Here is a 17,562-nt window from a genome sequence, read left to right as displayed (position 1 = left end):
TACCATTACCTTTATCTGAAATACGCTTGTAAGAGCCTAAGTGACTTATGCAAATGGACACTGTGATTATAACACCTAGCCTTGGTCAATAGTTCACACACACATTTTGTGTCTCGTGTATGGTAATAAAATATGGTAACACCTGACAAGAAGATGCTGTAGAAAAATATGTTAATGATCATAAAACCATGATAGGCTGTGGGTAAACACAGATAGGCTACCTGCTTACTGAACTGTGTCATTTACGAGGGAGACCAAGATGGGGTTGCATTTATGTCAAAGTTTATTTATGCAGTATATTTTGTTGCAAATAAGGCAGTCCCCGAGTTAAGGTGGAGATCTGTTTCTGAGGCACGACTTACGTCGAATCCGACTTAAGTCAGGTATTAACTTTAAAAAAAGTTTATAAAAATGAAAAAAAAAGTGATGAAAGCCTTACCTTTAATCCTGTCGTTGGCTTACACACTGAAAGGATGATGACACTTATTTACATGAGGGAGCTCAGAAACTAGTACCCAGCCTAATGTCGCTTTAACTTCGGATTTTCGCCTTAAGTTGGAGACAAAAATTTAAGAATATTTTTGAAAAGCGTCGTAAGTTCGGATCAACTTATGTTGAGACCACTTTCATTCTGGGACTGCCTGTATAGGGAAAAAAGGTGGATAATTGCCCTTTTGCATAAAGTTTTCAGTTTAAAGTGTGATGGTTGTTGTTTATAAGCACAGAGTGTTTACAGCAATGTGGTATTGACAAGATTAGGTGAAGAAGGGTATGGAATTGCCCTTCAATGCTCCAAGATTTTTTTACTTGCCATTATCTGACGAGCCCTTGGCTCTATTAATCTGGATAATTGAAGGATTACTGATATATATATACAGGCAGTCCCCAGTTATCGGCGGGGGTTCCGTTCTGAGGGTGTGATAACTGAAAATCGCTGCTAACCGAAAATCGATGATTTTCGCCGCTTTTTTGGGCAATTTTTGGGGCTTATCAAATGAAAAAGCGTAATTTTTATTATCAGCGCCTCTGTTAGGTATGTATCATGCCAATACCCACCATCGGCGCCGATAAGCGGAAATGGTGATTTTTTGCGCCGAAAATTGCCGATTTTCATTGCTAAATGAGCGAAAAACTGGATCGCCGTTAACTAGGGACTGCCTGTATGTATATATATATATATATATATATATATATATATATATATATATATATATATATATATATAATAATGATGATATTTGATTGGTATTCACTTATGGTATGTAGCGGATAATTAGATAATGAGTGTAATAAGGTATGGCATGCTTACATTCCAAGTATAGCGGATATTTTTAAATAGTAATCCCTTGATTACCCGCATACACACTATCTGCAATGACATTATCTGCAAACACTGCAGTTCCCCAAAAATATACAATATTGTATATATATATATATATATATATATATATATATATATATATATATATATATATATATAATAAACCCCGTATTTGTGTTCTCACGATTATTGGACTTACGCATTTACGATTTTCTTTATGGAACATATCTACCCATTATTTGCGGGAAAATGCAAGCCCATTCATTATTTTTCATTGAGAAATATTCACTAATTACTGTATTTTCATATAATTTTCATGAATAAATACACTTTAGTGATAAAACTTAAAATACTGAGGTATAAGCATTTTTACAGGGTTTTTCTTGTGTTAGACTATCAAAATGGGCAGTTCTAAGTGTTTTTAGAGGGGTTTTAAGTATTCGCGGATTTTAGCTATACACGGGGGTGTGGGACGCATCCCCCGCGAATACGGGGGTTTCACTGTATATATATATACTGTGTATATATATATATATATATATATATATATATATATATATATAATACATTATGTAGTATATATACATATTGAATAAAAATTAATAAAAAGCCTTCTGCATGCTTGTTAATAATGTACGGGTGAAAAAAGGCAGTGGTAACACAACACTGTTAATAGTCATGTAGCACACTGAGAAGGGGATATAATGGGGGGAGGCCAGTGTAAGCACATTAAGGGGAGAGGGCTGGGTGGCCCCTCATCTGCTTGGGAGCTTTCACAACTTGTTATTGACTTGAAAGCAAATGCGTCATGTAAAACATCATTACGTCATTTTTTTATCACATTTAAGTGACTAGGCGGGTAGGCTGGGGTAAATGGGTTTGGGGTGGGAGGGCCAGGAGAGCTGAGTGGTGAGGGCTGGGCTGGCCCTCATCTGCTTGGGAGCTTTTGTGACTATTATTAGCTTAAAAGCAACACCTTATGAAATGTCACAACATGTCACTTTATCACCTTTTAGTGGCTGATAGAGATTCGTCATGATTAAGTCATAGAAGTTTCATTATCTCATTGGCTGTTTGCATGTGTGTGTGTGTGTGTGTGTGTATAGATTAAGCCCCTCCACTACTTAGTACCTTCCCCCCTCTCACCCCCTTCCACCTCCCCAACCTCTGATGAATAACTCCAACGGTGACACTGAATTAACAAGTGATTAAATTTGCAAAAAAATGAAACAAATTTATAGGCTAAATACAGTATAAATTAATGTACAGTATTTTCCCACCTTTGACAAACAAAATGTTGAAAACTGGAAATAAAATAACTAGATTCTCAAGTTAATTGTTTTGTTTTGGTTGGTGTACTGCCACATCTGACTGTCTCGGCATACTGATTATCGTGACTTTTTTCACCTCATTTGTTTTTAAAAATACTTTATTTTTCAATTTCATTGATTTTAACATTAAATAAGCTTTTCTGAAGTTGACATACCAGAGAACTGAAAAACTTCAATAGATTATAAAGTAACACGGGTACAAATGGCCCATCTATGTTGCATCCAAACTTTTCATACCCATCAGTGTTTCAGTCTGGGCATACGTGTGCACATCTATACACATACACGTATGCACCACGTTGAGGTAAACTACAGTACACATTTGCTTGCCTTTCTCTCTCTCTCTCGGCCATTCTCTGTTATTTATATGGTATGACAAACAAAAATTCACAAATCGTTACTCATTCAAAACACATCACTATCTACAACTTAAACAGTTGCTTATAACTGTTTGAAACCTTGGGTAAACATGTTATGCAATGTTTACTGATAAACATAATTACAGTATAGAGATCACATTCTATTAAGGGATATTAACTTATAATCATGCACAACATGATAGAGGTAGTAAACAGTGTCATTAATAAGAATGCTTATATTAGTGCAATATACATAAAATGAACTTTTCAATGTAAATTTAATTACACAGTGCATGATAAAAATAATCTCAATTATTTGAATTTAATTAATCAGAAATATAGTGCATTATATAATGACCAAAATTTCAACCAGTGATATGCAACAGCCTAAGCTCTAGTAGCTTATAATACAACAGCCTAAGCTCTAGTAGCTTACAATGTGTTTCAGGTGGTGTAAAGATTTCTTACATTTTTGTGTGCTGTACAAAATAAATAACAATACTGGTGTCACACATCTCTAATAAGCCCTGTGAACAGACAGATTTGACTGAAAAGTTGACTAGAGTTTTAATGTGTAAGAACCAAAATGCAATATGGTAGTTTTTTATTTGACATTAAAATCAGCTTGTGTATAAATACATGTATGTGTACATGTGTATAAATACATTTATGTGTACATGTGTATATGTACATGCATGCATTACACTCCTGTGCATTTGCATGCCTTTCACTTCCTCCCTTCGGGTTATCCTTTATAAAAATAGAGATTTTCTATAAGCAGTTTCGGTATTGCTCAAATGCAAAAGAGAAATTTCAATGCTAAATTTTTTTTTACATTTTATTTACAGTATACTGCATAGTTTGGTTTTTATTTTGTGCACAGTATTCTGTGTTGTTCATCACCATGCATAGTACTGTATAGTGACAAAATAGGGAAAAAATAGGGAAAAAAGTTTACAAAATTGCAGTTTTACATCCATAGTTTTTTTTTATCGTATCCACAAATTTCCAGTATCTGCAAGGGCCTTGGATGTATTATTGCAGATAATCAAGGGAATACTGAATTTTATGGCAATTTATACTCAATATATTTGTTTTTATTTCAAGTAATAAGTAGAATTAAATGCTAACACCAGTTGTGTTACATTTATTATCTGTTTTGCTCTCCTTAATAACATGCCTTTTTATAGAATATATTGACAGATCATTTTAAACTTTATTTTATAGAGTAGCATGATAGTCGCACCTTGGATACTTCTTTTGAGAGAAGCTCCTGCGCAAACCACGCTCCTCAGATTCCAAAAGAATGTAGAAATACTAATTCTTAATTCATGGAGGTTATCTGGCAGATTCTTTTTGTCAAAGGCAGCTGATGCTGTCTTCAAAATTTGCAAAACATTTACCCTCAACCTCTGGCAGGCAAAGTGGATCTTGTTCTGTGGTTGGTGCTGTGAAGCAGCATTCATTCATTTGGTACCACTATTCCAGAGTTAGCTGACTTTCTTCCTTTTCTGAGATGGCAGAGGAATTGTCTCATCCATAGAATTGCACAGGTCTGCAATTTCATAGGCTAGAAATGCAGTAGACTTGACAGACTCTTCAGTAATACTGAGGTAGTTATGTCAGTTTTACAACTTCAAGGAGCTGAAATAGCTGCATATTCCTCAGGGGAAAGTAATACTGTACTTACCAAGGATTATTAGTCAAAATATTTATCCCCCTATAGCAGAATCTGTTATATACAAGAATCCCAGACTGCCAGGAATAAGCCTCTGTACCCTTTGCCAAATTTTAAGTCCTGTACCTTTGGAGAAACAAAGGACTCAGGGGAGGTACATCCTGACTTTTCATGTCCAATGGATGAAAGAGGAAGCAAGAAATTAGAAATTGTTTACTGCCTTGGGTCGTACAAGTTATTTTTGATAGCATATGAAATTTTGACTAGTGAAAAAACAGCACTACAGTAGTTACAGTGCTTGTCCAAAAAATCAAAGATCTCTTAATATCTCTACTTTTTAAAAACAATATTTGAAAATTACTTGTACTTGTTGGGCTCTGTAGTAGCAGTGGCACAGGTGGTTCTTACTTTGAGTAAGGTTCCTCTCTCTATAGATTGTCTGCCTCATCTTATCCATCCATTCAGTTATCCATTATGGCATTCTATACTACACAGACTCATAAGTTTCTACCGTGGTATTTATATTAAGTAATTGATAAGTGCTGTCCTATGCCAAGGCAGTTGCTCCCAGGAGAACCTTATTGTAACATTCCTTGATGAGTCCAAAAGCTCTTCGTTGGGTGAGTCGGTAGAGCTGCGGACTGGCACTCACTAGGCCGGAGTTCGATTCCCCGGCCGGCTGATGAAGAGTTAGAGGAATTTATTTCTGGTGATAGAAATTCATTTCTCGCTATATTGTTTTTCGGATTCCACAATAAGCTGTAGGTCCCGTTGCTAAGTAACCAATTGGTTCTTGGCCACATAAAATAAGTCTAATCCTTTGGGCCAGCCCTAGGAGAGCTGTAAATCAGCTCAGTGGTCTGGTAAAACTAAGGTATACTTAACTTTATTTTTTTTATGAGTCCAAAGCAGAAACTGGTCATTGTAACTCAGATTATTCAGAATACAATCTTCTCATAGAGTTACTCTTTTATATCAGATTCTCTGTCAGAACACAACTCCCAGTATGCCTGTAAAGACAGTTTCAAATCCTAAGAATTGACTGCGGGAGCTTATAAGCTCATCCTGCAGGTTTAGGGAGCCAATCAGGTGTTTTAGGTAATATGATGGTTCCAACCTAAATTGTGATTTGAAATGATTACGATAGGTTTGTTGCAAAACAAATGTGAACTATATGAAAAGTTCCATTTTTTCATACAAAAACACTACTTAGAATGCTAGTTCCTGCCTCCGATCTCTACTATTTCCCACATCTAATGGGTGGGATGCACAAGTGCTGACTCACAAGGCTGGTCTTGGGGAGCCAATCAGAGGTTTTAGGTAGTTTGATTCTTCCAACCTGAATTGTGATTTGAACCAATTATTAATAATAAGTCTGTTGCAAAAGAAATGTGATTTTTGTACAATGAAATGCATTTTTCCATACAAACATATTATTTAAAATGCTATTGCCTGCCTCCTACCTCTGCTATTTCTCATAGCTCATAGGTTGAATGAGCAAATACTGACACTGAGAGGCTTGAGGCCCAGGGATCTTCCCACACAGGCACAATACTACCACTTGACCATCATTTTCTTGAATATTTAAGAATCTGACGAGTCTGGCATGATTTTGTGTTCAGGAAATGGAATAAGTAGTGGCTATGTACATAAAAATTACTGGTAATTATATATTTTTCATCTGCAGCATATAATAAGCATTTTATGTTAAGGATTTAATTTGATCTGAACTCTTATTGTTGAAGCTTAATACAAGAAAGAATCTCCTCCCACCTTGTGTCTACTGTACTCTGGCATGACTCACACAAGTGTTTTAACATTTGCCCTCAGTGTGTTTATCATAAGGTTAATAAATAACACTGTGTATGGTGTTTTGTAATTACAACTCTATCATGTAAACAATAAAACAAATATAGCCACCCAATTAATGACTAGTACTATAATGGTGATAGATTTAGCTACATAATGAATTTTCACAACATAACATCTGATGAACAGTGAGTGCTGAGGATATAATTACTTTAACTTGATCAAAAACAGGATAAGATTAAATCACGAATAAAGATTAAACTGAGGTGCTTTGCATGCAGTAGGTTGTTTTAATTGTTGAATGTGTATTTTTTTGTAATATTTGTAAAAGTGTGAGTAAAATGGGCTAGTAATCCTAAAAATTGGCTGTTGTAGACTTTCAGTGCTGTAGACTGATGTTAATGAGCATTTTACAGGAATACGTACTGCACTGATTTCAAAATTATTAGCATGTTCTAGTAGTAGCTCTAATATCTGACTGATTTTTTACTCTGTAAAAATTGATATAATTTTAGAAACAAAGGAAGTTGTTCCTTTTGTTTACTTATTTTTGCATGGTAATCCATTCACAGACAAATTTATGCATTCTTTCCATTAAATACTAGTCCAGAAATAACTTGATAAATTGCGTATATTCTTTTTGACATACCACATACTATAGCCTACAATTTGAAACTTGTTACCTTGGTATAAACAGTGTTGAAGCCCTCGTCGATACAAAGTTACTTTAAATAGGTCTATAGTCAAGGATAAATTCTGAAACTTCTCAGAAAATACCTTTATGATGAATTACATTTTTTTGTCAGTGAAAACCCCAAGAACTGCAAAAATAATGTGGGGAAGTAACTGACAGTTGTGTGAGGATCGTACATTAGAGTTCGTATCTGCTGCCAAAATTTTGATAAAAAGTTCATGAAAGCTATTAGCTTGCATGAAAAACAAATGAAAGAAAACTGAAACCCTTAGTTGGACTAAGTTCAGATTAAGCTAAGTAAAATCGTAAGGGATTCAGAAAACCTGGAACCAGGGAAAGTGGTGACTTTTCAGAGCAGAGGAAGTTGTGTACCAGTATGAATAATGCTAACATTTTGGTATCTATTGCCTTTCTTTAAATGATAAAACATATGTTGCTGTTAGTGTAAATGAAGACAATTGACAGGTGTAAAACTGACTGACCATATGGTTTCCAATTGCTTAAATGGACAGTGGATGAGTTGCTAGGTTACCTCAAAGGAATACTTGCTCAAAAGTATGAATAACTTTGTAAAATTAGCATATTTTTATGAGTGTCTTTAAAAAAAGGCCCCACACAGGGTTGTTAATATTCACTTTCAACTTCCCGTGGAAGGTACAGAAAATTTTTTTAGGTTTTTTTTCTTACACCATGTGCATTTGCATATCTTCCTCTTTCCATTGAAGTGTTTTTTCCTAAATTGTCCAACTTTAAAGTTTGCCCGGTCTGGGGGTGTGTTTGAGATATATATTTAGCCTGTCCCTTAAGGGTTAAGGGTTAATATTCCTATAAACAACAACCATCACACTTTAAAATGAAAACTTTATGCAAAAAGTAATTATCTACCTTATATTCCCATGTTTGTAACAAAAACTCCATATACACTTAAAAACAGAATAAGCTGCCCCTTCTTTTTCACTCATATGAGACACATAGTTCGGTAAGCACTGCTAAGAAAGCCACGTGCTCAGCATAGCAAACGCAGTCTACTTGAGAACAGTTCAGACAAATGACTGGTCAAGCACAAAGAGGGGAAAACAGTCTTTGTTACTGAGTCACTGGCACTTTCTGGATGTAGCCAATTAGCATAACATAAGATATGTTTATGAAGCTATGTGTATCAGCCATTAAAAATGAAAAACTACGACGTATACGTACCCACCAATAGAGAGAAAGCCTGTCCACCCACGCATCTTCTACCATACGCTCTTAAATTGATGGAGTATCCATTTCAGCTAAATAACAAGTGATAAACAATGTGACACTTCATGATGTGTCGAGTGACGTCAAGCATTTGAGCCAATAGCAATCATGAAAGCTAACCCTTTCCCTCTACTTCTTTCACTCTGTGTGTTTGTGAGTTTGTTCCTTAGTGCATTACTGTATCACATGTTGCCATTTATTTTGCTTTATTTGATTTAGTGTACTGTATTTCATTACAAGTTTCGTTGAATCTAAGTATGAATATGACACAAATCATAACAATACACAAGAGAATATTTTATCACTTGATATTTCATCTCTAACCACCCTAAAAATATTTAAAATGCGAATTTCATTTGTAGGCAAGACCAAACCAAACAGGCTGTAGCAAGTTAACCGGCGCCATCGAACGAGTGCGTGCATATGTACGTACCGTCCACAAACGATTGCATTTATTTTTTGGTTTGTAAAAATAAAAAATAAGAAAATACAGTAAAAATATAAATGCAAATACTGTAACATAAAATAGATATAAAAAAGTAAAGGAGTGTGTGTTACTGTACTTGAGCTTCGATGTAAACATACTTCAGTTCTCTCTCTCTCTCCACCCTTCTTCCAAAACAACCCTTTATAGCCTTACTGCCCCTCCTCTCCCTTAGTGCCCAGCCATCCAACCCCCCACCTCCTAAACCTCTAAAACTTCTTGAGGCCTCCCCGACCCAAAGACCATTTCTCAGTCTGTTTGAGTGGCAGCAGTGTTACCAACATTTTCTTGAAGCCACACAGCATCGCCAACCATCAGAGAGTGGTTTTTAAAAATTTTTTTAAAATTTACATTTACCATATATCTTTGGGGCCTTGGTCCCTGGTCTGTATGTGTCAGGTAACTCTGAGTGTCAGATAATGGTGATCCGGATAACTGAGGAATTACTGTCACGGAAAAGAAGTTGGATGGCTATGCAGGAAGAAACAAAAGGGAATAAATGAATAGTAAAAGACAGAATTAATGTAGGTCAGGGCCCAAGGGATGCTTTAAGATGCCTGAGTACTGTCCACACTGTGGTGGCCAAGGCATGAGGAATGAATCAACGCCATAGGGTAAGGTATTACTATACTGCATACAGTATGCAGAATCTTGCTCAAAACCGATAGAAGTTAAGGCAAGTTATTTGTTTTTTTTCATTCTTTCTACTGTATGTACTTTCACCTCTTAAAGACTGAAAAAACTAGACACTCCAAATTTCCCAGAGATTTACTGCAGTAACAATGAAATTGAAGCGTGATAAAAGCATTTGTATGACAAATGTCTTCTGACAAATCTGTTCCCGCAGATGTTGTTGTGTGTAGTAATTTCAGCAAAATAGGTAAACAATTATAGTACTTAAAGGAAATAAACACTTGATAAAAAGGTTTTGTACAATTGCCAGCTTCACCGTATTTGCATGGAGTGATAAAAACAATTTTTTCCTGCTAGGCCAGTTGATGAAAACTTTTTCATTGGGTGTAATTATTTTTTTACCTCGAGATTTCAATTACTCTTTAGTAAATGCTTGCAAAGTTGAAGATTCTGTGGCTTGTATAATTGTGCTTTATGACATTAATACTGTTTACTTATAACTTAATTATCCTAGATATATTATTAGTACCCATATCCTTATTAATAGATGTATTAGAGTAGTTATTTGTTGTACAGACTTCTCGGATTTAGTCCTGATCCACAGCAAGCAGAGTTTTTTAAATTATACAATTCACTTATTACGTCCTGGTAACACAGTACTGTATGTGATCGGATGGTAAGCACTTTAGGTAATTAGTGAATAGCTGGCCACTGTTCTATGCAGTTAGGGAAAATGCTGTTGAAATCTGATTAAATTTGAACTTATCTTCTGTATTCATATGTAAATTTGTATACAGTAAATCAGAAATTGCAAACCCCTTACAAAGCTTACATTTTCAGAGACACTGTAGGAGTAACATCACATGGAATATGTTTTGCATATGAAAAGTCTTTATTTTGCTTAGCATTAATGTTTTTGTGCTTGCAAATTCTTGATTTTTCACTTCAGTTAGAGTTTAGAGGCTTAACAGAATTAAATGCTTTGAAACGGATGTTTGTGTTATACTTCATCAAAATGTCATATGAATCAAATAGTCTGAGATTAAGACAGCTGAATTAAAAGCGTCACTCAAATGTCTCGAGATTGATATTTCTTTAAATGTATTACATCTGTATCATTTAGTCACACTGTAACTTGTTTGAAATTTGTGTAAATGTTGCAGAGATTAAATGGAATGTTAAACATAGATGGTTGGTGAGCATTTGGACTTAAGTTCCACTGATGTAATAAATGGCTGCATTTTCCATAATTACCATATACTTGAACTGAACATGAAATTAAAACTCATATCTAACCTATTGTGCTAGAGTTATCTTTTAAACAAGAATGCACAAAATTAATCAAGTGAAGATTTTGTATTGGAAAACTCATATTTGTATTTAACTAATGTCATCTGTACAAAGTCAAGATATCAAATGCATCACATGAAAAATATGGAAAAATAATAAACTAATGTGATAAGTATGTAAGAAAAAAGCTAAGTGACAGTTTCTGCGTACAAAAGGTACAATTACAAGAGAATACCAATAAAACCATCCTAATTTCTACAGAATTAGGGTCACCAGGAAATGCTAAATGGTACACAAACAAAATATAGCTCTGAATAAAAACTTACATATTATTTAATGTATGCAATGTAGTCGCACTGTTTACTATCTAGGCTTGTGTGTATGAATCAGAGCAAGGCCTTCTGAGACCTTTTATGTACAAAGAATGCTACAACAGCCTCATTATAATTGTGCTTAGGTTAGCTACTTTCACAATACTTCACCAATGGAAATCTACAGAAATTTAGCTTACATTTTACTGGTACTTGTTTTTCCTGATGGCCCCAGGGACATAAGAGAGGAAAATTTGGTACAATAGTATCTGTACGGACTAAAGGAAACTTTAGTAACTGAGGCATACTGTTAACACAATCTTATCAGTGGAACTGCTTGGATGGAGGCACACTGAATTATATTAAGCAACAAAAAAGTTTAAATGAAAATGCTGAAAGATGAGTTGTAGTAATACAATACAATATGTTCAAGTAAGCAAGGCTAAATATATAATGTTAGCAACTTGAACTCTTCACCACGCTGGGATGGGATCATACAAAGCACTAGTACTTGGTTGGGTCCCAAGTATAATTTGTGAAGACCCAAAATGAAAGTATGTTACCCTGGCATGAATAGCAGCCACAGGAAGCAAGCTTAACATGAAATTCCAACTAGGTTAATCCAAGGTCATGTACAAAATCTGTAAGTAAAATTTTAACATACAATCATCCCTTGACTTGTAATAATAATTCTTTTTTACAAGGAGAGACACAAAGATTAGTGTTATGGTATGGCACTGAAACCTTCCATCATCAAGTTTAAGTGGTATTTTGGGATGCTTATTGTATTTTCTTGAAACCAAGTGAGGCATTAGGAAATTCTGGAGATCAAGGAATCTTCTGGGGATACTCAAGAGTAGAGCTTTTTCAATTTTTAGCCATGTCATTTCAAGTGCACACCTGAATGGCAATTTATCTATTATCTATAACATGCTTTTTCTTCTGCTTCTCCCTGATAGATTTGCTTTACTTTTACTAATCTTTAAATGACTCTTCAGCATAATACCAGCCCAAGAGCATTACTAAGTGAGAATGAATAATAAAACATTCACAGTTTGTATTGTACTCATAATTTTTAAGGGGAAATTGATAAAAAGGAGTGGGCAGGGATAGAAAGAGAGAGAGAGAGAGAAGCAGACAGTGTCTTTTTTTTTTTTTTGTAATATCATGTTTTCACATATCAGGATGCTGGCATTGCAAAATTCTGTAGGAGAACCAAACCATTACAAAATGCCATTTACTGTAGCGGTATAATTAAATAGCATGGCCAGTTTGTTGAAATACCTGTCAGTGCACCAGAGAGAATATACGTACAGTACTATCTTGATCCCAAAAGACAGTAGATGCCAACTGCATATTTCATATTATGGTATAATCAGCATTCTTGATTTTTATTGTTGTACCATATTTTTATAACAAAATGAGCTTGATAAAGTACAGTAATACTAGTGGCTGAGAGTGGATATATAACTTAGGAAAGATATCAGTTATTAAGGCAGGAGCAAGACTACCAGATTCCAGTTCTGTCAACAGCAGATTTTTTACTCTTCTTTTTATTTGGCTTACCTGCGATAGAACATTGCTAAACACAGTATACTGTATTAGTCTTCTACTTCTTTCTTTTGTACATATAAGTCTTCCATTACTTAGTACAGTACTGTAATAGTAACAGTGTTGCATGCTTCTTGTTTGTAAATGTTGCCAGCCATTGAAGTACTTGCACCTGCAGTAGTAACTTAGACTTCTGAATGATTTATGTTTGAGTTATGGTATTTTCCTTTCACACACTGTTGTATCATATAGATGTATTTTATTAATATTTCACTGTACATATGCTTTAATTAACAACTGTATTTCGTAGCTTTCATCTTACATTATTAGTTTGACTGTATCTGTGAGTAGTGCTACCAAATTTTCAAGTCTCTTAAAATTTTATTTTTCCATGCTGTCAAGATAGTGAACACTGTTTTCTATTAGTGAATTACATTGCATTTAACTGATACATGCCTAAAGCTCTATATCAGCTGGAAAAATTTAAGAATTATGAGACTGTCAGTAGTTGGTCGGCTGATTACTGCAAAATTGAGCTTGGATAAGAGCTGTAGTTTATTTTACCAAATCTTTTGGTGATGTGGTGATTTCTGGTTCTTTGTAGGGCATGAGTATGAGTCTAGGGTATGTGAGTGGCGGCAGTGGGGGGGCTGGGGTAGCCCCTGCTGGAGGCATAGGGGGGCAATATATGGCAATGGTCCCCCCCCAGCAACCCCCCACCCCCACATCCCACGCCCCTCCCCAGCTCTTCACAACCTTCTTTAGGCCTTCTGTACAGGTGGGTAGCACCTTGTGCATGTGGACTTGCAGATGGATATGATCAGTAGCTCTACTAGTGGATTATTTATACGGCATGCTAGTTTTTGGCAACTTGTCCTACACTGTATGAAATGTAATTACTATATCTTCTCCTGTAGGCATGGTTTCAGTTAAAATGATTAATGTAGGCCAACATTTTGGTGACAGATGATGGGGTCTGCTGGAACACCACCTCCGCAACCAATGCTACAATATGGTGCAGGTGCAGCACCACCAACAGGTCCTCCAGGGAGTGTCACACCACACCCTCCTGTTTTTGCCAAGCCATATATAGGACCTGCCATGCATACTCTCATGCCAGCACCTATTCCAGACCAGTCAAGCAGTGGCAAGGAAGAGAAAAGAATAATAACCATGACCCAAAATGTGGGTGGTGTGCCTGGGGTTCCAGCAACTCAACTCCTCACTAGACCGTACTCCATCATGCAAAGTTAGTGTTCTTGTGTGTGTGTTTTCTATAATTATTGAGTGTGTTCATAGATTTTTTAGCATTACATACTTGACTTCCAATTCATAATAAATTTGAAATAATAGAGATAATCTGAAAGAGAATTACTGTGGTCAAACTATTAAGCTGTATCTCCTCTTTAAGGTGATATGCGGATATTTGGGGGTACAAGCGGGCTTCCCAACACAGGTGGTATGGGTGGTGGTACCTTACCTGGTGGTGGTGCACCAGGCCATATGAGAGCTACTCCTCTAATATTAACAGGCACACGGCCTAGACACCCTAATGCCTTCACTCCAACCCCCCTTGCCCCCATCAGCCTAGCAAGACCGCCAAAAGTGCGCAGACAGCGGTCACGAACTTCCTATGTCCGTAATGCAGACACTATGACACCTCAGCTCTCAGTGGAAGGCCAAGAGTCAAACGAATGAAAAATTCCTGATATGCTTTGAAGCATTTATCCCATTTCAAGCTTTCATGATGGGAACCTTAGAATTTAAGTCTGATTATGTGATAATTATCACAAAATATCTTGTCTCTCTAGATAGGTGCTGCAGTGATGGTTGAAGAAAGCCTTATGTAGTGTCTGTTCAGTTATATATATTTCTGAAATTAATCTGTTAAATGTTATAAAAATAAGTGTTGAGGATTATAAGTTTGGTGGATATTTATTACTTACAATCCTCATAACACATTCATATATGATTTCTTTTGTATACAAAGTGAAAATAGGTATATATCTGACTATGGCAGTAGAAATATTTATTTTTGACAAAGTTACAAGTATCTTGTATATTACAGCCTACAGTTTAAAGGACACCTGGGTATAAATAAAACTGGGACATGTTCTAAATTTTCATATTCATCTATTATGTCAAAGAGAACAGCATCAGCAATAATCAGTAAAGGTAGGAAAAAATAGAGTTACAGCAGACAAAATACTGATCTCAGATAGCAGTAGAGCAGCAAGTTTAGCAGTATGTGATCATTTGATTAGGCTTCATGACATGAATGTTAATAATAGAGAATTACTGATGTTGCATAATACTTTACATAACAGCATAAGTTTCATCAAAGCAATGAAAAATTTTATACTCAACGTTATATGGGAAAAGGAAATTTCATTTTATTTTATCATAAAAATATCTTAGAAGTTACTTATTATTTGTGAAGCTATCCTTCTGTATGCCAGAATTTGATACACTGAAAAAAAAACTTATGATGACCCTGAAGAGAATTTGTAAAGGAGATGAGTGACTGTAATCTGAAGCTGAAATGAAATCCATAGAATCAGTATAATGTGTTCAGAAACAGTATTTCACAAGCTTTATGAGTGACTGAATTTTCAGAGTAGTTTATTAACAGGTGTCTATCTAAAATAACTACTCTGAGGATTTACAAGCATCCCTCAGTTGCAGCTATAAGTCAAGGATACAAGCTTGGCAACTATTTGACACAAGTCCAAGTTATCTACCTACTAAAACTGCTATTTTGTAGTTCTCATAGGAATCTCTTTTTACTGGTTCTGCAATCTGTTGTTCACTTTTAAGAAGGTATTAATGATGCAGAAGTCTTTATTATTCACTATTTTTGTACAGCTATTGAACATCTGCCTACTGTTTCCTTTTAATAGTCATTGATCTAGTACTAACCTGCCTAGTTAAAACTGATGGTAAGGGTGCTGGTCCTGAAGAAGAGCATCGCTCATCATTGTACGGAATACTAAATGAATACTCATTAATCAGAGAAAGTAAATCTCCATCTCTGTTGTGGTTAATTCGTCAACATGGTGCCTCAGTATTTAAAACTGACTAGTCAGTAAAGTTTAACGTCCACAAAAAATTCCCTCGCTTCCAGCTCCCATTGTAGGTCAGTGCATAACTCGGCAGCTTATGTGACTCATCTGCAAGTTTCACAGAATTCCAGCCCAAATATACAGCTGTAGATGTCAGCTACAAGGAAAGTTGGGTTGCCATCCATTCCCTCCTACCAGAGCACAAGATGTTAATTTACTGTAATAAGGAGATAGAAGAAGGGTTTGTGATTGCTCTACTCAATCATCAGAAGTGCTCTTCTATACTCAGTTACAATAATAGTAACAATTAAAGTTCATGTCCAACACCAAGGATTACCATGACTTGAGAATACCATATGTTTCCCATTATAATTGAAATCTACATTTTCTACCAAATATCTTAATATCCCTGTCTTTGTTTTGAATAAATTCATCCTATTTTGTGCACTTTCTTGATATGAACTTAGTGAATTGGCTCAATTCCAACTAGCCTTTTGTAGAAATACTGGTGTTTCACTGCAGTTGCTTTGTTATCAGGTTTATCAGAATCTTTTCTTACCTCTTAAACCTTAGTTGCCACTACTATTCCATTTCCATTTTTAAACTGTGTAATTTATTTTAACTTAAATATTGAGTACTTTACCAGTATCTCAAATCCAGGGAATTGAAAGTAGTGCTAAACATTAGAAATGTTTATAGCCGTTGCCTTCGAGTTAATAATCATTACATAAACATATTGCATTATGTTCACTGTATTTTGTTTCTGATAACTCAGCACAGTCTTGAAATACCATTAGTGCATTCTGTTGATGTTCTCTTTAATGTCCATGTTATTGAAGACAAGGAGCAGTTTCTGTGACATGTTTCGTGTACCATTAATGTAGAATAACAGAAAATTGATAAGGCAAAAGGATTGTCTTGCAGATACTAATTTTTGCAACTAAAAAGCAAATAAAACCACTTCAAGTTATTTTCATTACTGATACTCAAGACAGTAGCAGTTTCTGTTGATGTCATATTGTTTTTCCTCTTAGGATAAGAAATCTCATCATGCATTTTGCCATATCCTTGGTAGTCAGGTACTCATATCCCAATGATCTCATGCCCTAGTCATGTATGATTACTTTGTTAACCAAACTCAAAGATACATTGGAAAGAAATATGTAATGTACTCCTTTATTGAAGTAAATGACATTCATCAACATATTCTGTCCACATATTTGTTACAATCAAATTCCATCTGTATTAAAGGCATAATCAATTGTATTCTTTTTCTAGTAGTGAGTTGTTCAGTCTGTTTATGGAACTTCTTTTACTAAAAATAAAATTATTCTGTGAACATAACTGTATTAGCTTTGCTGATACTATGCGACAAAAGTAAATTTTACAGACTATGGCTCTGTACAGTAGACATGAGCGTCTGGGTAATCTGAACTAATAGAACTTCTTTGTGGATCTTTCATGACTTTGTAGGACAGTACCAAGGCTTGAGAACGAACACCAATCAATGTAAGCGATTTTTGATGTTCATTTATTACTCTTAGAACGTTGTTACTTCATTCATTATAGTACTAATCATCTTGAAAGCCTTCATTTGCTTGGGTTTCCTATTTGCTTTTAAAAATGAAACAAATTCTGGTAGATTTTTCTCAAAAGACCTAACTAGCTAGACTATTACCTTCAGAACTAACTGTTATGACTGATTTTAATACAGACTTGCCTTGACCAATTTCGGCGAGGGGCCTTCATAATCATATTGTGCTTGTTTTTACACCACATTCAGATACTGATCTTCTT

At 35.3% G+C, this 17,562-nt stretch overlaps 1 protein-coding gene across 17 annotated transcripts in view; it reads left to right on the top strand.

The window, feature by feature from the left end:
• Nucleotides 1–17,031, top strand: part of enc (encore) — a 292,147-nt gene extending 275,116 nt beyond the window's left edge. For 13 of the 17 annotated variants that reach the window (XM_067117512.1, XM_067117479.1, XM_067117453.1 and 10 more), the window contains 3 exons: nucleotides 13,308–13,481; nucleotides 13,670–13,952; nucleotides 14,115–17,031. In XM_067117512.1, coding sequence (XP_066973613.1) covers nucleotides 13,308–13,481; nucleotides 13,670–13,952; nucleotides 14,115–14,401 — 744 coding nt within the window. In that variant the 3' untranslated portion in view covers nucleotides 14,402–17,031. The remainder of the gene's footprint in view (nucleotides 1–13,307; nucleotides 13,482–13,669; nucleotides 13,953–14,114) is intronic. The other 4 variants (XM_067117593.1, XM_067117547.1, XM_067117571.1 and 1 more) reach the window with 1 other exon arrangement.
• The last annotated feature ends 531 nt before the right edge of the window (nucleotides 17,032–17,562 follow it).

Source organism: Macrobrachium rosenbergii, chromosome 2 (assembly GCF_040412425.1).
Source record: "Macrobrachium rosenbergii isolate ZJJX-2024 chromosome 2, ASM4041242v1, whole genome shotgun sequence".
NCBI lineage: Eukaryota > Metazoa > Arthropoda > Malacostraca > Decapoda > Palaemonidae > Macrobrachium > Macrobrachium rosenbergii.
The sequence above is the reverse complement of the archived record's forward strand: the minus strand, read 5'-3'. Positions and strand labels throughout refer to the sequence as shown.